Source organism: Martes martes (genome assembly GCF_963455335.1).
Source record: "Martes martes genome assembly, chromosome: X".
In the NCBI taxonomy this organism is placed as follows: Eukaryota; Metazoa; Chordata; class Mammalia; order Carnivora; family Mustelidae; genus Martes; species Martes martes.
In genome coordinates this window covers 116,998,317-117,019,743 of record NC_137897.1, presented here as the reverse complement: position 1 = coordinate 117,019,743, position 21,427 = coordinate 116,998,317, and the positions used below count along the sequence as shown (strand labels likewise).

At 43.3% G+C, this 21,427-nt stretch overlaps 1 protein-coding gene across 6 annotated transcripts in view; it reads right to left on the bottom strand.

Moving 5' to 3' along the window:
* Nucleotides 1–11,058: 11,058 nt before the first annotated feature.
* The window catches only part of AFF2 (ALF transcription elongation factor 2), a gene marked incomplete at its 5' end in the record, with an annotated part of 456,929 nt that continues 446,560 nt past the window's right edge, over nt 11,059–21,427 (bottom strand). For all 6 annotated transcript variants that reach the window (XM_080795304.1, XM_080795306.1, XM_080795307.1 and 3 more), the window contains 3 exons: nt 11,059–11,478; nt 15,485–15,675; nt 21,091–21,143. In XM_080795304.1, the coding sequence (XP_080651430.1) occupies nt 11,357–11,478; nt 15,485–15,675; nt 21,091–21,143 (366 nt within the window). In that variant the 3' untranslated portion in view covers nt 11,059–11,356. The remainder of the gene's footprint in view (nt 11,479–15,484; nt 15,676–21,090; nt 21,144–21,427) is intronic.

The following is a 21,427-nucleotide window of genomic DNA, read 5'->3' as shown; positions in this document are numbered from 1 at the left end:
TGGTAGTCCCAGCACAGCCCCAGGTCATGATCTACTTGTCACTAATCACAGTTACCCAGGGTCCTGAGAACCTGTGTCCATGTCAAATGCATACACCTGAAATTTATGGGCAAACTGCCCCCTCAACAAATTAACACAGATCCCTTTTCTATCACAGCTAGAGGTTTGAGGATTGTATTTCCTTTTCTAAAAAAGGGGGGATAGGGGGACAAAATAGCCTGCCCAAGCCCAAAATGTAATTTTTGGAGGACCTGATGACACTAAACCCATTCTCTGTGCAAAGCATGAGGATTGGTGCCCTCCCAGCCCTCTGCGTGGCCCATGCTGCCAACTGCCTGCACACTGTGGACTTGCCCCTGCCAGCAGAGCAACCTTACCGAGACCATCACGGCTGTACCACCCTTCGAGGACGCAGACCTCTGTCCTTGATAATGGTCCTGCGTCAGGGAGATTATCTGGGGGCAACAGGGCCTGCAGAGTTGCCAAGAGGGGGATGTCCAATGAGAAACGCCGGTCTTTATGACATCTTGCTCCTCTCTGGGAAGCAGCGAGAAGGCTGAGATTATGAAGCCCATTTTGCAGAGAAAGAAAGGGGGGCACAGAAGGGCTAATCTCTAAAATCCTGCCTCAAAGCCCAGCGCAGCCGCTCCCCAGGATTGCCCCGCTTCCTTTCTGAACCTGGGCTCACAGGTTGGAGACCAGAGGAGGGGCGCGACCACCCTGCCCAGGCTTCTGAGGGAACTGATATTAAGACTGACCCAATGCCTGACCAATTAGCATAATCCCAGCACTCTCACTTTGAAAAAAATGTCATTCTGCCCCTTTCTTCCTGTTCTTCTCTGCACGTGGGTATAATTTAACCCAGGTATGATCCTAATTCGTGGCATCAGGTTTTTGAGAGAAGTGGAAAACAACTTGGTTTGCTTGAGAATAAGTTTATCATCCATTTAGCTCTATCAACTCAGATGAAATATCTTTCATTATCTCATAAGGAAAATGTTCATATTTACTGACACTGTAGGCGTCACATTTTGGAAAGGATTTGGAATTCTTAGGGATGACATTACAGCTACCAGTTTTGACAAAACGTAGCTGTGTTGATGTCGGACTACCATTAGGCCGTGTCAAAATATCCTACCAAGCTGGATGCAGTTCATTTGTTCCTGAAAATTCCACCAATTGTTAATGCTCTGTTCACTTACAAGTGTCTGTGAGTGCCATATGACGTCTTAGCACTGCCCTTTTTCACTTTGTGTGGCCAAAGAAATTTCCAGATACCTGAGACCACCTCTTTCATGGTGTAGAAAATGTTTAACATTTTGAAGCAAATAATTCTAAAACGTGCCATGCTCTTCTGTCTTAGTAAAACGGGTATACTGAAGACAACCTTTTCCTGATGCCTTCAAATCATATATTGAACTAAATTATGGGGTCTGCTGTCCTCCCAGGCCAAGTGGCTGCATGCCCTTGCAGTAAATGGCCCCCGTCAACTGTACTTTAAAGTTTGTAGGCTAGTTCTAGAATTTCCTCTCCCCTTAGCACTTGCTACAGTTATGACTTTCTACTTCATTACCTTTTTTTTGGGGGGGGGTGCTGTTTACAGGGACCCAGATAACTAAACATTTGATGATTTTCTCTGAAATGGGCTTTGAACAATGGGCCAAAGGTATCTCTTATCAAATGAGTCAGCTTCGTGAGAGTTCTTTATGTTCCAGAACCTCAGTTTTAAAGCTGTTGAGGTAAGTAAGAGCATCAAGTACGTATTATAATTCAAAAGGGGTGCGAACAAGGGACTCAAGGCTGGAAAGTCTGTAAGCAGAATAATCTACATCTCTAAAATGAGATTTTCATAAAAATTTTATTTTGCATTTTTAAATAATTCAATGCATTGGCAGTATGGTTAATGCCTCTAGGAGAGAAACCAACACACCAGCTCAGCCAATATCATTTTTACAGAGACATCATGTTGGAAAACAACAAAATTACATTAGAATGTTTGTACACACAGTTACTGTACTGAGAACAAAGCACCAACAAAATGCTTGTGCGCCACACATTTGAAATGCAAAGCCACACAGGCAGATAAAGTTTTATACATATGAAGCACATGAAACCAGTTTTAGCAACCAGATACCATTTCATTCCTTGCTTGATGTTAAGGACAGTGACCTTGGTCTATACAGAACATCTGAATTCTGACGAGACGAGCATGCTTACGGACAGTGACAGTTCGTGCATCTGCAACGAGTGTGACTATCATTGGAGATCTGCACTCAAGAAAAAGTGGTTCAAAAGACTCATTAGATCATGGTAAAGCAAAGGGGGCACTTCATGAATTTTCCATGGCATTTCAATGGCCACCTGGGCTGCCACCACTGTGGAAAAAGGTCTCCCACTAGGGGCAGGGCCTTTTCTTCTCAGGATCCAGTCCAGGCTATTTCTGATAGTTCTCCTTGTCCACTGACATGGAGGAAGCCCAGGCTAGGACACTGGCCCCAGGGATTTGAGCTGCAGCTTGGGGGCAAGCTCAGTACAATCCGGAGGGCTCAACTCAGCTGAGGTGGCCTCTATCTTCCCTCCCATGTGCCTTGACCTATGATTTTCTGTTGGAAACTCAGTTGGATTGGAACAGAGCCTCTTCCCTCACGAAGGCCAGTGGTGAATCCATGTAGTGGAACCATAATGTTATGATAAAAGTTCCCAAAAGGAAAGGAGTTTTCATTTCAAACCACTGCCTTCCTACAGCATAGTAGCCATGGCCTCCTGGAACTGCAAAAGAATGTTTTTCAAGAAGGAAAAGCTAAAATCCAGCGAGGGACATGGCAAGCCAGACATGTCGCACATGTGCACACACACATACACACACAGAGATGACATGTTCTATTTGTGCAGTTATGGCTTGCCACAATGGTCCCGGGTCATGGTGTTGGCCAGCAACCCCCCAACACACACACAATAAAGCTGATGATGCCAATTCAATTCCCATTTGTATCCTGGTTACTCAATACATATTTTCTGTGACACTTAAATATACAAAGTTTCTGTTTACAATATGCATGAAAATGTCTTCTCTTTTGAAGAACAAGGGAAAGGTTTATAGCGTCACATCTTCATTTACATCATGTTGGGATTATCTTTCTGGTTCTTATATACAGGCTAATGAGAATGCTAGGAAATACTTCACATGAGCACACAATACATGAATGTGTGTCCTAAATACAAAGCAAACACACACTGTAGACCAGGCAGAAACCCCCGGCAACTCTCAGGGGTATTTTTCAAGTCTCAGTCAAGTGGCTTACTGGAAAAACAGGTGGAGTCATTTGTTAAACTGCATCAGGTCTCAAAGGATATTATAAAAGTGCCCCACTGCAAGAAGTATGTCTGTCTTATCCTTTGTCAATGTGGGGCGTGGAAGGGCCCAATGAACATGGAATGTTCCTCTTTGAAATACCATCAAAGTTTGTTTAGATCTTGATTTCCTTCCTGGCCTACAGAGCAATCTAATGCAGATTTACCAAAGACTCCAGATTTCAATAGTTAAATGGAGAGAAAGACATAGAGAGAAAGAGAGGAGAGAGAGAGACAGACAGAGAGGGAGGAGAACAGAGAAACAGTACAATCAAAATATTTCTTCAGTCAATAATAATAAACAGCTTCAAAAAAAAAAAACCTAAAAGAAAAGGAGAGTTGAAAAAAAGAAAAAAGATGAATGTAAAAAAAATTCTTGATGGAAAGATTCTGAGAAATTTCTAGAACAGAAATTCGTTCTTCATTTTTATAATGGTTAGAGCAACATCTGAAGATATTTGCCTTTGCCAGGCCTCCAACTAAAGTTCATTGCAAATTCCTGAATGTAAACTGTCTCATCTGCCTGCAACCACTCCACTTGCTCCAAAATTACATCGTAAAGGTCAAAACAGCGCTCCACAAAGTTCTATAATTGGACAAATGGATTCAATAGACTAATATTTCTAATTTCATGGTTTCACAATACAGTATGCCTTTCCAGGTGGTATGTTTTAAATTAGAACACATCTATTTTTATTAATTTGTTATGTCTTAAAAGCATGAACAAGTACAATTCAAAAGCTCACGTTTAACTCAACTATTCATTTGTTTAGAGAGCGAAAGAGCCCGAGCAGGAAAGCAACAGCCAGAGCCAAAGCAAGTGAGTGAAGGTGAGAGAGAGAGAGAGAGAGAAATAGGTCACAACCACAGCCACAACCACAACCACAAAGCCAGAAATGAAACCAGACTTTTCTTTGGAGGATCTGAAGGGAATGTCCCTCAACTAACCAAGAATGTCAAGGGGAAGAGTTTTAGGGATCTACTGATCCCAAGGAGCATTATGAGCATGGTATTGAAACTGGGCTCACTTATGTATTAATTTTATCTGAAGACAACATGATATCAGTCTCCAGAATAAAAACAGCAATTTATAGAACTGATTAAATGTGAGGGATTTCATCTCAGGCATTTCTCTTTCTAGAATATCCAGAGTCTCTAATCATCCAGGAAGAAAACTATTTGACAAATTGTCTTGAGACAGAATCGATCTCATTTGTAATATTTGTGGGTGAATATGATTGATTAAGGAGGATGGTTTTGAAATAGGCAATCACCAGATGATGATGAACGTCTTTCTCACTCTCTGTATCCATGCAAACCGGCCCGTTGTCTACAGGGACTCCGAGTCCCTGTGAGTGCAATGTCAATTAGACCAGCCCCAGATGTTACCATTCTTCAGTAGGACAAATGTTGCCCGAATACCATGAGGGGACAGAAGACCCCCTGCCACCCTGTTATTGCACTGGCCACAGAAGGAACCACAAGGGTAAAAGAGAGAAAGGCCAGAAAGAAAGAGTAAGATATGGGTCTCCTTCAGGGCTAACATTCAACCATGGGCGTGGGCTCAGGCAGGACATGGAAATGTTTAAAGAATAATAAGATCGTAGGGCAAATTCTTCAACTTCAACAGATCTCTTATTCACTGCAGAAGATGCACAGGACCAAGAGAATGGGTCCTTTGAGACTTTCTATTCTACTCTCAGGATGATTTATAATGAGGAGGCCTAGGAAAAAAAGTTGTGCCTGTGTGTGCACGTGTGTGTGTGTGTGTGTTTAATGAAAATCTCACTCTCTTAAAAAAGTATACTGAGATTTATGCCTTTTTGTTAGTGACTCTGGTTTTCCTTATATTGAGTAGAAATGGGAATTATTTTGGTTTGGATGATCAGTTCTGAGTATTAGTCATGTAATTGATATGGGAGACATTCTGGTTTGAATTCAGAGCTAGGACAGTAAGTAGACACTTTTAACTAAAAACACATGTTAAACATGTAACTTTGATCTCTAATAACTAAAGTAAAAATCTTCTGAACAACAAGAAGGAGGTGGGAGAAATACTGAGTTTCCATATCACAAGAAAACGCAATGCATTTTGGTTTGTTCTATTCTCCATAGAGGCCCTAATGTTTCCTAACTACACAGAGGTTGTCATCAGAAGGATGAAGAGTAAATAATTTATCCAAGTTACATTTACAAGTTAGAAATACCAATTGGAAAAAAAAAAGAAATACCAGTTGGACATTTACAAAATAATAATGATAAAAGAACACTCTCCAATCCTATTTTCAACCAACTATGTGGGTTTTCTAAGAGCTGATCTCACTGCTGTTTTTCCTTTGAGATGTGATGACCCCCCCCCCCCGCCCCACTCCCATTTGTCTGTGCTTTGGTCTCAAGAGGCCATTCTTCTTAGCTCTCCTGATTAAAATCCATACAACTTGGGCCGAATCACAAACTACCTACATTCATAGAGGATCAATTCACATTTGAAAGTGATGAAACAGCTTGTCACACAAGTGTATGCATGTGTGCATAGCTGTGTGTTTGCAAGTGTGTGTCCCCGTGAAAATAAATGTGAAATCAGAACCCTCCTTGGATGGCTGCCTTCAGCAGTGTGTTGGAGTTGTCTTGCTTGGACTCCCAACTTTGTGTGCATCTCTTCCCAACTCTGTGAACTGTGACATCATAGTCAGTGGCTTGACATCAGCCACGGTGGGGAGATTTACACTATGGAAATTGGCAAACCCTACAAGTAAGTCAGGTGCTTTCTATTCTTAGCTGGCTATTAAACATTTTACCAGTACCCCACTGGTTGCATGCCAGACTGACCAAAGGAGAAGCTCAATCTGGGCAATGCAACAACAACTCAGCCTGTTTGGGGGTCTCTCCAATTCTGCCTCCTGCCTGGAGGTCCTCTGCCTCCGAGTTCACAGAAGGCCGAAGCACCTGGGGTGTATCGGGCTACCACTGTCACTCCCGGGTTCTCCTCTTAGAGATACTTCTCCTATTTGGTAGCCCTGTGAGGGGTGTGGGCCAAAACCAAGTAGGTAAAGCATTTTTAATTCTTATTAAGCTCTGAATATGGCAGCTGGCTTCCTGCTGCACAGGCTGGAGAACAATGCGTCTCTCAGTAAAAACAAGCTACCCCCGGCTGGAAGCATCCCCTGTGGCATTCCTCGCAGGTTTCCCACAGCTGGTCTGCACGCTGCCACCACTCACCAGCAAGTGCTGGCTGCCATTGGGTTCGCCACCGCAGTATGCTGCCAGGCGCCTGGGAGCAGGCTTCCTTTGCTTCCCCCTTCCCTCCTCAAAGTCTAAGACAAAGCAAAAAGGTCACTGGCAAAGAGTTTGAAATTTTGAATGATTTTTATTAAACACCATTAGTCTACACTGCACAGTTAATGAAACAGCAAAGCTCCAATCTCTTAGAAGAACGATGATTGATCATGGACTGGAAAAGCAGTTCGGTGTCCCCTAACCCAATGTGAGCCTGATGAATGATTCATTAACATCTCATGTCAGAAGCAGAAAGGGGCAAGGACTTCAGCCTGGCCTGGAAGGACTTCCCTACCCTCCACCCCCCCACCACCCCATACCCCTCCGCCCTCCCCACAATGCAACTTTCTTTGAGTCGATGGATTACAGAGGAAAATGTGATGCTCTTGGTAAAGAGGGCTTCTAGATTTGCAAGGAGGAGAATGGAAAGGGAATTACTTTTTCTTTCCCTGAAAGTATCAGATGGTAGGATTAACGTCTGAGACCAGCCTATCCCATTAGCCTCCTGCCAGGGTAAATGCCAATTATCAATACACAGATGCCATCTCTGCTGTTGGAGTTTGCTAACACCAAAGAGAAAATGAATCAGGGTTTAATTATGAGAATAAGGCTGTGCGGGTGGAAATGACAAACAACGACAACAACAACAATAGCAACAACAACAACAACCATAACGACGAAGAGGAGTTTAGTTTGCCAGTTGCGTAACCGAGCAGTGACAACTGGCTCAACAGCTGACCCCCACAGAATTGATATGGGGGGCACTTAATCAACCCATTCATTTGATATTGTGTAGCTACACTGTTTCGCCACACAGTTTCTCAATGGGGATAGTGATGCTTCTCTAAGCAAGCAGTTCATTTGCCTTACTGAGTAGGCCTACCCAGCGATCCAGTTTGGTTCTTGCACCTGCCAGCTCACGCAGGTGAATGTTATCATGTCTGTTGAGAAGTATGTGAGGGGGGGAGCCCTCACAGCTCAATTGATTCTGCCTTCAAAAACGCTTTCCAACTTCATACTCCAACTTCAACCTCCAGGATGCAAATTTGAATAAAATGAACTCCGAATCAGACAGCTTTGGGAAAGATATGACAGAGCAAGTATCTTTCCAACACATTTAGCGGCGCAATGTCCAAATGCAAATCCGTACATTTGGAAAGTCAACAAAACACATTTTAGCCAATGGTTTCCAATTTAGCAACTTGGTTATTGACTGAAGATTTGACATTTTTTATGTCAACCTCAAGTCTTTTAAAAGTTGGCAGCAGCTAATCTGCTTTCCCAATTATGTCATCCAAATATAAAACTACAAGTATTTTCCCAATGAGATTATTAAGTAATTAACAGTCTACAGGCTGGCTAACAACATGCTTACGGCTAAATTCTACCCCGAGGACCACACTAGTATACTCTTTTCAAATTAATTCTACCTACCAAACTCAGACAGTAATATGACAAAACCACTTAAAAATCCAAAGTTAATTAAAAATACAAAGCCCAGCCAACATCCTAACACGAACTTGTCAAACTCTCTGTGTTTGGAGCTTGGGTGACAAAGGAAGGCATAGTGGTGGCTGCCATCCTTCTGTGTACTTGCTCGGGTGGAGCTTCCCATTACTCTGTCCATTCCCCTATCTCTGTGTGCTCATTGAGATGTGTCTCACCAAGCCTCCGTCAAGGTCTCCAGGCAGGATCTCTCACTGCCATCCACACCTCCTACATCCCTCCCACAAACTGGTACACTGAAGAGATTTACTTGGCAAAATATCTCCATCCCTCACATAGGCACACACCTATGACATACATCACCATTCACAATGTGATGGATACAGTGCCTAGAAAACAGCAACAATCCTTAATTGTGAAACCAAAGACTGTCTCATCTCTGGGGATAGGAAGGCCATTCCTCCTCCATGTTTTATTGGCTTCTAAGCTGCTTTACAAATGAGTCTGCTAAATAATCAGGTGATGATCCTGGATTCAACTGTCAGATGTAATCATCGTGCTGCTGATTTGGCACATGCTGTATGGTCAGCGACTGGAGGTGACATCAGGCAGCAGGATTCTCTGCTGCCTCCCTGTTGTATGTAAAGTAGATAAAAGGACTCGCTGAAACTAGAGCTATGGGTCTTTCATACACAAGGCAAGATGCTGGTTTCTTTTGGAAACTGCCCCTAACGTTCAAGTGTCTAGTTTCTGGAGACTGAATTTCAAGAAGAATCTACCCCTAAATCCGTGATGGTCTAGGATCATGGTTTAGATTAAATTTACAAGTCAAGCCAGTGGGCTTCATTATGCAGTAATAGTCAGGTGCTCTACCTGATAAGCCATGGAAAAGTGAAGAAAGAACTTGAGTCACTACAAAGCCATCAGCTTAATTTTTATATGTGACACACACCTTAGGTGTTTGGTCTTTCATATTACCATTTTCGCCCTTTAAGAGGCTCAGAGAAGATTATCTCCAGTTTCATTTGTCTGTGTGCACATCTGCATGTGTGTGTGTGTGTGTGTGTTGTTGCAAAGACTGCGAATGTAAAGCTCAACCACACCGGGAGCATAGATAGTGCTAGGTTCAGCTGCTGTGTCACCTGGCCTCAGCCATTGGAGTACAACTTTCACAACTTCATTATAAAACAAAGGGTCTTGAACTCAAAGATGACCAGAGTGGAGCTCGAGTCTGGCACTTTTGCAACTGGGAATGTATCTAACCTCAACGATGAGAGTGCAGGGTGATCCCTTGCTGTTCCTACCACAGACTTGCATGACTCGCTTTAAGAATCACACAAGTTTACACCTCTCATGTGCATATGTCTATTATTTGTCTGGTCATCACTCAGTGAACAGAATTCAATAAACTCAACAGAATCAAGGTGACATGGAATCATATACCAGCAGGTAATCATAAAGAACTAACGTATGACAAGTGTTGACTACAGGTGGGGGATTCTTCTGGTGAGATGGAACACCAAAGATGATATTTACATGGTGATGTTTGGGGACATAAAATGAATGTGGAGGATCAAAAAGGGTGAGGATAGTTACAAAATTAGGTGAGCTGTTCCCAATCTTCAGGGCTCTTTCAAATCACCCTAGAGTGAAGTGTTACCTCAAGAATTATTTTTAGTTAAAGGGTTAGCCACTACTTAGAGAGGTTGGGGTTTTCCCTGGAATGTTCATGGAAATGATTCATGCTAATATAGACTGGAATAACATCATGGATTTCAGTATTTCAGTCAAAAGTTAATGAGCCCCCCAAAAGGCAAAGAAAGATCAAAGAAAAGAGAAAGAAGAAGAAGAAAGAGGAGAAGGAGGAGGAGGAGGAGGAGAAGGAGGAGGAGGAGGAGGAGGAGGAGGAGGAGGATGATAATAATAATAATAATAAGAAGAAGAAGAAGAAGAAGAGGAAGAAGAAGAAGAAGGGGAGGAAGAGGAGGGGGAGGAGGAGGAGGAGGAGGAGGAGGAAGAAGAAGAAGAAGAAGAAGGAGGAGGAGGGGGAGGAGGAGGAGGAGGAGGAGGAGGAGGAGGAGGGGGAGGAGGGTAGTAGGAGGAGGAGGGGGGAGGAGGAGGGGGAAGAAGAAGAGGAAGAAGAGGAGGAGGAGAAGGAGAAACACTGTGAACTACAAAATGTGGATTATAATTAGAAGCAAACTGTATATTTTACCTCCTAGGTCGTGATAACTTGAATTTGTTTTCTGAGATTTGAGCAAAATACAATAAAAATATCCTTCCAGCAATGGACCTGCCTACCAGCTGCAAAAGAGGCAGAGGTATGAGTTCCTTGGACATTTCCAGACTTCTAATCTCTCATGTCTAAAACTGGAGTGCAGTATTTTGACTCCTAGGGTGTACACCCATTTAACTGCCCCTCAGAAGGAGAGCTTTACACAAAGAGAATCCCAGGTGAGGATTTATGCTTCAGATCAGGGAGTTCAAAAATATTTAATGCCAGCTGATGCCTTCCTTAAAGTTGTCAAAATAAATGTTGCCACTTCATCTCATTAACATTTTAAAAATAGGGCATCAGGGAAGGGATGCCAGCAAGAAAGTCCTATGGTTGTATGTAGTACTGGTTTGAGAGTGGCATTGCTATGCTTGTTTATTTTCTTAATACTCGATTTTATGATGTGGCTACATCTAACCAATGGGTTGATAATGAAAATTCTCACCTGGAGATTGAGTCTGTGGGAACCACAAAATTTTAACAATGGATTCCGAAATACGTTTTTTTCTGGACATAAGAGTACAGTTTGGGGAATAGCTATTGTGGAAAATTTGAACCTTTGTAGGTCCTTTGAGTCTAAGTTTATATATATATATATATACACACATATATGTGTGTATATATATATACACATATATGTGTATATATATATGTAAGAAATTTCATTTCATTTCTCAGGAACTTGTTATCATCACAAGTTTTTTTGTTTTGGGTAGTGTGGGCTTAAAACAATACTGTAGGGACTGTATCATTGTATCAAGCACAAAAGGATGGTGGGATCTGAGAAATGCATATAAAATACTGAAAAATGACAAAGTAATAAAACATACTGCTCTCAAGTTGTAGTGTCCACTTACAATGACTTCTGTTTTTCACAGATATCAAAAGAAGTGTAAAAACAAACATAAGCAAAGAGAACTTTCCCAAGTGAGTGGAGTTCCACCAGTGACCATTGGTGCTCTGGTAGAGGTAGAGTGATGGTGGTGATGCTGGAGATGGGGGCCCCTACTACAACAAATGGGCATCGATGCGCAGCCAACACAGTCCCTGGCGAACGTAGCGAACGAGGTTGGTCATGCTGCTGTGCTGGGTCAGGGGCCCCATCAGTGTGTCCAGATCGCCGAAGAATTCTGAAAATCAGAGCAGACCTTGGTCGGGTCTTTGAAGATCATCACAGAAATACATGCCAGATTGCTTCAGCTGCCTTCACATGATAACACAACCACATGGACATTGGGAAAATTTTCATTGTTTATTCACTCATTCCACAAAAACTTATAGACTAGGTGCTAGGGGACCAAATCTCCATATGTATAGGAGGCATGATTATTTTAATCTTTACATAGATCCAAAAATTCTGCAGCATAAGTAATGTTTGTGTTATTGTGATTCATAAACCACAAATCAATTTAAATCTGTTGATTCATAGTAAGTTTTTGCAAATCACTATATATTCTTTCCAATAGTGGATTCTATAAGTATATTATAATCCTGTGGAGGTTTGTGAGGTTGTGAGGTCTGTGTGTGCATGCATGCACACATCACAACATTATATATAAAATTTTATATATATATATTTTATATATAAAATTATATATAAAAATGTATTGTCTATGTTCATATAATAAAGATGTATAACACATATATTTTAAAATATACACATAAATTACATACCTAAATAAAATGTATTTAAATATATTTTAACATTACATAGAGAATTTGTATTTTGAGATATTATAAATTAATATTTAGAAAGACTTTCAGATACACAAAATGGTAGGGAGCCTTGGTCAATAGGACATTGGGCCGTTTGCCATTCTATGTGTTACTGAATTGAAAGTACTCTCTTTTCCCTTTGTCTAAATGAACTGAGTTTATGGATTTTTCTTGGCATGTTGCAGACATAGCCAGTGAACCTGGACAGCAACTACAGCCATCAGCAGCTAACGCTAAATAAACGTCTAGAAGACATCTGATTCAGTAAGTCTTATTACCAATTCCTTTAGGGAAGGAAAATGACCTGCAAATATCTGTCATGAACAACTCCCTCCTTGCTGTGAAGGACATGGATAAAAAGGCTACCCAGGCTGATTCCCCTCTAGCTGATCTGGAGAAGGGACAGTGCTGAGGCCACACTGCTAACCACTGGGGCTGGGGTTTGGGAAAGTCTGCTTTGGATCGGGGAGGGGGTATGTGGAAAAGACTATGTGATGTCTAGAAAAGTATCTAGGCATCCCCTTTTCATATCTGCATTTATTTGTCCACCATTGTGTTGATCTTGGTTATGGGAGGGCTCTTGGGTGTCCTCTTTCTCACCTCCCAACAGAGGAGGGAGCCCTAACTGTGAGGACATCCCGCCTGTTCCAGTTGGTGGTGAGGAATCTGGCAGCGGTGGGGATGGTGTGTACTGAAGTCTACCTTAAAGGGGTTGGGATGCTCCATGCGTTTGATTGACCCACAGATGGTATTGCCTGAAACAGCTCACTGATTCTTCATGTTATGTATAACATATGGGCTCCTTCTCTAGGTATTGACTTCATTTGATTATGTGATACTTTCAAACCTGTACTATGCAATAAAAGTAATTTCTGCTGATAAAGGAGTAAATTATTTTTGGCACCTGAAATACTTTCTTTTGTGACCCAATATTAAGGGGAATGCTAAAGGACCTAGGTGCTGCTAAATGAACGTGAGCCACCCGTGAGCCAGGATGCCCCCCTGGGTGTTCTGTGCACAACCCGCTGTGGCATTCCTAACTAGATACCCAGGTCACCATTTTTAAAAAAGTTATTTAAATTTTAAATATTTTTTATTTAATTTTTATTTGTCTAAAGATTTTATTAATTTATTTGAAAGAGAGAGCATAAGAGAGAGAAGGAGAAATCATAAGCGGGAAGGAGAGGCAGGGGGAGAAGCAGGCTCTTCACTGAGCAGGGAGTCCCATGTGGGACTCAATCCCAGGTCCCTGGAATCATGACCTGAGCTGAAGGCCAACACCTAATGACTGAGCCACCCAGGCACCCCCAGATCACCCTTCTAAAGAGCAGCTTTGAGTAAGCAGCTGGGGAGGTAGGGAATAAGGCTTCTAGAAGAAAGGCCAGGGGTCAGCCTTACCCTCATTGACTGAGTTTAGGACCAGAGTCCTCTGCCTGAAGCTGCACAGGTGTGCAGGCATGGAGCAGGGTGGGGAAGTGCAAGGACATGGTTGTCCCCAGTCAAGAGGGAAGCTCTGCGTTCCCAGCTCTAGGTGGACCAGACAGATGGGGAAGTCTCTCTGACTCTAAGCAGAGTGCAGAGCTGTTCTGATTATTAGGTGGGGAACTTAACAACTCCTGACACACTGTGCTAAAGATAAGATTAGCTCCTTTTCCCTTGGATATCAGCACAGTCAGCACATGGCTCCTGGAGAGTTCTGTGGTTAATTTTGAAGGAATTACCTTAACGGATTTTGAAAATGGATGCAATTATGATGGAAATTCATAAATATTGAATTGCCCTCCAGTTACCAATACAAAATAGAAGAGTGGAGACCCACAAGCTAGGTAAGTCTTAAGATGCTTATGCTTTCACCTGCAATTCTAGAACTTTTGGATGGACCTGGCCATCTGGGCCAGTTGTCCTTGGATTTTCAGAAGCTTAGAGAAGTAGAGAAGTGAGGAATTTCCCACCACTCAGGTAACTGAGGGCAGGAGCTCACTGAAGTTCTCTGAGGACCTCTTATGAATCTCACTCTCTAAATGGGCAGTATAGCTAGTGGTTTAGAGTTCTAGACTCAATTCCTGCTTCTAGCGTTAAGAACTGTGATGTCAGAGGTGAGTTTCTTAATCTCACCTCACTTATCTACAAAACAGAGACAAATGAGGCAACACACATTACTATATCCATTACAGAAATGGAAGCTAGGAAGCGGCTCAGAGATTTAAGTAATTTGCTTGAGGTTGCCCAGCACTGCATGACCCAGACAGGATTCCAACTTAAATGATCAGGCTTCGAAATCAGCACCCTTCCCAGTTACCAGCAAATATTTATTTTCTTACTCCATATTATTACATATCTATATGACTCCAGGATTCTGTGGCTATCAGAGCACATTCCATCACCTGAGACTTGAACCCACAGCCTGGCTATAAACTTACACTGACCCCTGGGGTTATTTGCACATATCAGTTACACTGGTAACTGGGAAGAAATCAGGCCACAATTTCTGCATGCCAGATACTGTACTATTTGCTCTATCATTTGCTGCCTCATCTATCCCTGTCCTGGCCAGATAGTTCTGCTCCTCTAAACTGCTGGGTCCCTCTTTGCCAGAATCAGCCAAGCCGAATGAATGGCCAGGGCAAGAGTATAGTCTGTTCATGCATCCCTCCTTCATGAGCATAGTGAGGCTTCTATGTGAACCCAGGCAATAGCCACTGTCACAAGATGGAGGCAGGAGTTGCCAGAGACCACTGACTCACTCTCTGATGAAGCAGGGTCCTCCCTGCATTGGTTCTGTAGCAAACCCCATGTGTTACCACAAACAGGACCCCGATCCTTCATCCAAGCTGTCAGTGTGCGAAAAATACCTGCTGATACCTGCTGAGTTTTGGCCTTTGCTTCTGAACACAAGTTGTATTACCACGTGCTCATTGGAGCCGACAGTTGTAATGAAAGTAGTAGGCCCTCAGTTCAACCTCAACTCTCCAAAAAAAGGAAAAAAAAAAACCCAAAAATAAAACAAAACAAAACAAAACAAAAAACCCAAAAGATTAAACTTGACACACAGAGGCCAACGGGATCTTAATTAATTTGCAAATCATTGTTTTTTTCCTTCACCTCTGTTTCTTGGTGCCCATCCTTACCATGGATGGCAAATCTGAAATGGTCGTTTGCCAACATTCACAGCTCAGATTAGTTTAAGCTTTGAAGGAGAAAAAAATAAAATCCCAGGCTTTGTTCACTCTCTCAGCAAAAAAAAAAAAAAAAAAAAAAAAAAAAAATGGTTACTGTGTCCTCCCTGAGTTAACCTCTCTTTCCTCTACACCCTGGAAATCAGAGAGATGGGAAGATAAGGCACCATGGAAAACTCAAGTGCATCTATGCACCATTAACCCTACTATGGCCAATGAGCATGGGCGGAGGGGGTAAGCATACCTTTGTTCTCTCTCGTCAGTTTGTCGGCCATGTCCCAGTGTTCGTAGCCCCTTAACACATTGCTGGTGATGTTGACATGGCTGGCGGCCATGTGGTGAATGCGCTGGGGGATGGTGACCGGGCCGTTGTTACAGCTGCCCATTGCATTAATGGGAGAGACATTGTTGAGAGACACCGGGGATGGAGTGTTCCTGGGGGAAGGGGAAGAGACAACCTGGTGAGGCTGGTCGCAAAGAGTGATCGCAGCCTTCAAGGACTCCCTCCTATGCTGAGACCTCAGGAGAAGGTCACTGGCACATGAGGTTTAGCGTGGTGAGCATATATGAAGCCCAGCTTCAGTGAAGCTTGCTCTCAGAGGACATTCTGTGGCTTCTGCCAACACATTCGTTTTCTCTAGAAGCCCCAGAGTAGAAACAGCTTATTTATTACCACCGTATTCCGGCCTTGTCTGACCAACCCATGCAGGACTACAGGGCCGAGCTCTAGAATGAGCCATGCTTCTCCTTTTCTAACTCAGTTGAACACCGATGTCTCACTGCCTCTGAAAACCCCATGTGACTCCATCCACACTGTTTCTTTTGTTTTAAGATAGCAGGGGGAGCTGGGTGAATCTTTTGCTGGCATTCATTCTCTCCACACATGTAGCTCTTATTTTGAATATATATAACAAGTGTTGTGATGTTTCAGAGAAAGATGCCGCTCAGATCTGTGATGATTTCTCTACCTGCTGCCAGAATGGCTACTGGCAGCTAGGAAAGGCCTGATGTGCAATACTGGGCCATTATCAAAGTGTTTTGTGGAAACCACAATGACAATTTGCTCCAAATACAGTCACCACAATAAACAAAGTGCAATTCTTGAAAGGCCCCCAAGGAGGCTATTAGGGAGAAGGAGAAGTATTAGGGAAGCTGGAAAAAGTAAGATTCTGAATATCTCTTCAATATTCTTGAAGACATGCTACAGAGATGGCTGTTAATTGCTGACCATTCACCTGCACGCTGTTCATGAAGAGAAGTCTCTGCAGGTCCTACTTTGGGCAGATCCACTGTCTGGATATAGATTTTGGTTCAGTTCCTTAACGTCAGCAACAAGGAGTCCCCCACAGGCCACACAGAGCAGGGAGGGCCGGGGTGGCTTCCTATGGCTGTGAGCAAACTCTATGCCCCTCCCCCAGCCTTCCTATCCTCCTTCACCGAGACTTCCAAGGACTGCCCTGTGGTGTCCCAATGTACCACTTTGTTACAGTAGAACATTTGAGGGGAAGTAGAAGAAATGGGGAAAGTTGTGTTTGGGACTCCTCTTCCTTCCTCCAAGCACAACGAGCAGATCATCAAGGCAGCCTCTCACTCCCCCTCACCATTCCTAGCCATAGCTGCTGGCAACTCTAGGTTTCCAGGATGGCTGTCTGTGTTCCTCAGAGCCAATCTGTGCTCACAGAGCAGACGTGCACCCTGACAGGTACCATGCACACAAGATTTGAGGCAATGGTTGGCCTCAACCATTGCTGCTAACTCAATTCAGGGGCAACTCAAACAGATATGCTTGGCTCAAGACTCATGCAAGTTGTGCCAGGCCCCGTGAGTGCTCTGGTCCATTTTTGGAAACAGAGCATATCTTCTGGTATATTATAGTACTTAGGGGGAAAGGGGATCCTCACACTCACTCTGCACTTGTCTGTGAGAGGGTGGGAAAGTTTTTGTGCTCTATTTCTAATTTCTGAGACCTTCTGACACTTCTTGGTGGAAAGATTTATTCTCAAGGCAGGGGTGGAGTGGCTCCTTTCTATGCTAAAGAGCCTAAGCACAGAAGGGTTAACTAATGATCCAAAAAAAAAAAAAATCCACCCCAAAACACACACACACACACACACACACAGACACACACACACACAAAACAGGCAGTGAATGCTGGATTTCTTTGTTGTGGTTGCTTGCAAATGCTATTTTCTTTTCTCTAAGTAGTGGTCATTAATTCTTCGATGCCAAATTAAGGCCAGAAGAGAGTATGTCTTCATTTGTAATCTCTGGAGAAAATTCACAAAGCTGTCAGGTGTCTCAAATGCTGAAAGGGGAAGCATGTCATTCTGGGAACAGAGAATGTACTGGAATCCCAGGAAACTTGTATTCTAACCCTGGCCCTGCCCTGAATTTCTGTGTGCTCTGGGCATGTCCCTTCCTTCCCCTTGCTGAGCCTTTCCTTGACTGAAAGAAAAGGGTGGATTCGGTGATTTCCAATCATGTCCAGGAGTCACAAAGGGAAACACACCACCTCTGCTTACTTTGTACATCTTGAAAAGGCCTTTTGAGCTTACAACATCAAAATGCTAATTGAAGGGTTTTCTTTGCTTCTTAGTGCCTACTTTTTTGTAAACAATCAGTAGTGGATGCAAGGGAAGCTAGGGCACGAGTTTGTTTTTGGTCATGGTGGATCTTACACGAGGCTCTAGGAGTGACCTCCTGAGGAGTGTATCTGCAGGCCACATTGTACTGATGAAAGAATTCCAACCTGCCTAAGGAAGGTTGTGACTCTGGTTACAAGGGCACAATGTGATGCTCATCTCAGGGGACCTCTAACTCCTACCTGGCTTTCCACACAGCTTGGAGTTCCTTGTCCTGTTTTCTTTCTGTGGGTCTACTTATAGATCTTGTCTTTCTTTTCATACTTTCAGGACACATGCAAATGAGGGTGTACACACAGGAACACACTTCCCACTGCTTTCACCATTAGCACACTGGTCCAATCCATTTCTCAGCCACACTCACCCCCTTGCTGTTCATCAGACTCATTAGGCACACCCCACTTTGGAAGGTGGTTGTTGTCCTGCTTGGAATGCACTTCTCCTAGGTATCTATATGGACTGTTCTCCACCATCCCTCTCTAACATCCCAATTCAAGATGGGTGTCCTACTCCCCACACAATCCCCAGCCAACCTTTCTATCTCCCTTCCTGGTTTCCATTTGTTCTATGACCTCTACCACCATTTAGCAAAACCCATAGTTTTTTCTGTTTCTCTCTAACAGAAGGTGACCTCAAAGAAGGCAGGGATTTCTGTTTATGTCTATACCCAGAATCTAGAACAGTGCCTGGTGCACATACTATGTACTTAATGAATGTTAGTTAAATAAATGAATGAACTGTCTTCGAACCATCCCTCTGTCATTATTTAGTATCTACTACATAGAAGAGGCTCTGGAGAGGGTAGGAGCACAACATATAGCACAAGGATGGGGGTGTGTCTGTCAAGTGCCTGGCAGAGTGTCTCATCCATAGTACACACTCAGCAAATAGGTGGTAAATGAAATAATGAATAGCCCCTTATTAGGAAGAGTGAATGGTCTAGTAGGGGAGAAGACCCATGAGTTTCTGACAAGCTAGAATAAGTGCCCAAGGCAAAGTATACACCAAGTGCTGTGGAAGTTATAGGAGTGGGACAGTGTATGCTTTCCAGCTCAAATGGTAAAGTTACTATGTGCCAAACATGGTGCTCAGATATTACTTCTAAGCCTCAGAAAAATTCTGCCAATCCATGTTCAGTACTAAGCAGATTGTTCTTCTCCTTCTTCCAACTGCTTCTTTGCAATTTTCTCCCCTAGCCCTCATGGTCAGGGGTTGCTGCTTCTGGAAGGTGCCTGTTGGGGCCCTGTGTGGTGCCAGTCACCCTCGTGTGTTGGGGAAAGCAGGCTATGGTCTTGCTTGTATAGAAGATGCCCTCCGTGACCATCCAGGGAAGACCAAGCTTGTTTTCTCTTGGGCTTCCATAGACCTTTGTACACATCTGTCACCTCCCTCCACTGGACTGTGTGCTTCTGTAGTACAGGGATCCCATCAGAGTCAGGTGTGCCTCACATGTGGAAATGCATCTGAGGTGTTTGCTGAATGAATGGGGGCAACCCCTGGGTGACCCTTTGGAGTTACTTCATTCAAAATCTCTCTGGCCCACCAAAGGGAGTGAGCTTTCTTTACAAAGAAGCTGGCTAAAACATCCTTTCAGGAGGCTTTTAATGTGACTTCACAAGCTTAGGATGCATTCCAGTTCTTCTGTTTCAGAATTAAAAGAAAAAAATATCCCAGAAATACTTTAATGGCTGCTTACCTGAATGTCCCCTCACTCTACTCTGTGCTCAGAGAAAATAGCTTTCCCTGGGCCTTTCAATGGTTATTTTTATATTCTCAACTTCTAGCGAGAAGCATTCTTTTGCTTTAGTTCATCAATATAAAAGTAAGACTTAATCAACAATTTAAAGGGTACTTCCTTTCAATACAGTAATTGAGATAACGCAGAGTTTTTAATGGGTCTCTTCCCTCACTCTGAATGTTTTTTTTTTTTTTTTAAGATTTTATTTATTTGCCAGAGAGAGAGAGAGAGTACACACAACCAGGCAGAGAGGCAGGCAGAGGCAGCGAGAGAAGCAGGCTCCCCGCCGAGCAAGGAACCCGATGCGGGACTCGATCCCAGGACCCCGGGACCACGACCCGAGCCGAAGGCAGCGGCTCAACCAACTGAGCCACCCAGGCGTCCCACTCTGAATGTTTTTATGATCTCGAAGTAGAGTTCCTGTTCCACTGCTTGGAGAGTTCTCTTTGTAGATATTTATAAAGTGGCAAAAGGAGACTATCATATTCTGGAAGAAAATGTATGGACCAGAGACAGAAGAATTTTGAAACAATGAGAAATGAAAAAAGCAGCTCTTTGTCAAACCCTGGGTCCACAGTCATGGAGTTTCCCTTCCCGGTGGTGGTGGCAAGTGGGCCTGGGGTGGTGAGGGAGGGACTGGAATCAGAAAGAACACTGATGCTCAAGCACAGAAGGGCAGGCATGGAGCCAGGTCGCTGCAGGGACAGAACTGGGCTTCCAAATCTCGCTCTTAGCAGGAATTGCTCTTTGCAGGGGCCTCAGATGCCAAGGGGTCCAGCTCTTTCCTTTTAGAGCTGGAGGAACACACCCAGTGTTGGGAAGGTACTCCTGTGCCCCGCCCACCAGCCCTGCTCCTCCCTGAGTCCCCCTGCGAGCTTGGGACAACCTCAGAACCCAGTGGGTGCTCTTCCAACTCCGAGCAGAGGAGAGATTGGGGGATTCCGCTGAGCCTTAGATCAGCAGTAGAGTGGATGCTTTTATGTATTTTAGGTCAGGGTGTTTTAGTATTAACATAAAAATCACCATGAAGGCTCAGATAATTGGCTGACTAAGTGCCTTCACATTCTCAACACTATTATGCCTTTGGTTTTATTAAACGGCACTTAGTATGTATCAATGAATATTTCATTGGTCTTTCATTACCAAGTGAATCATTGAAAAATCACTGCCGTGGAGTTAACTTTACCCTGCCTCCCTTGAAATGGCACGGTGCTTGCCATCTCATTAAAAGATATTTTTATGGCCATAATTTGGCTTAAAGATCAAATAGTTGAAGAAATTTGGAATTACATCCCATTAAACTTTTCTGTCTTGCCCTTAGCTGAAACTGGACCAGAATTTCGTGTGCACAAAAATCACTCTAGTCTCAGGACTGATCTTCGCTCCTGAGTTGTTGATACAAAATATTTGGTGGGGGGGGTCTCTTAAATCGCTGAGTTTCTGAAAAAGCAATTTTCGTAAGATACTTACTTTCCATTGCCGACCCAGGGAGATGGTATCTGAGCGACTTTTGAGGCATTTTGCTAAAAAAGAGAGAGAGAGAGGGAAATAAGGACATCTATTTTGTGTTTTATTAATTCAGAAACAGATGGAAGTGTGATTTCAAGTACATTAATATTGATTGCAGCGTTTCGGGATGCCTCCTGTTCTGTTCGCAGAGCTGGGATGTTAAGTGCACGTCAGCACACCACGACGCACACTCGATGAAAATAGCTGGGTAGGATAATTAGCGGGCTCCAATCAGGACCATGCAAGTCACTTGATGAAAGATCTTATATACTAAAAGGCCCAGTGAAATCAGACTCAG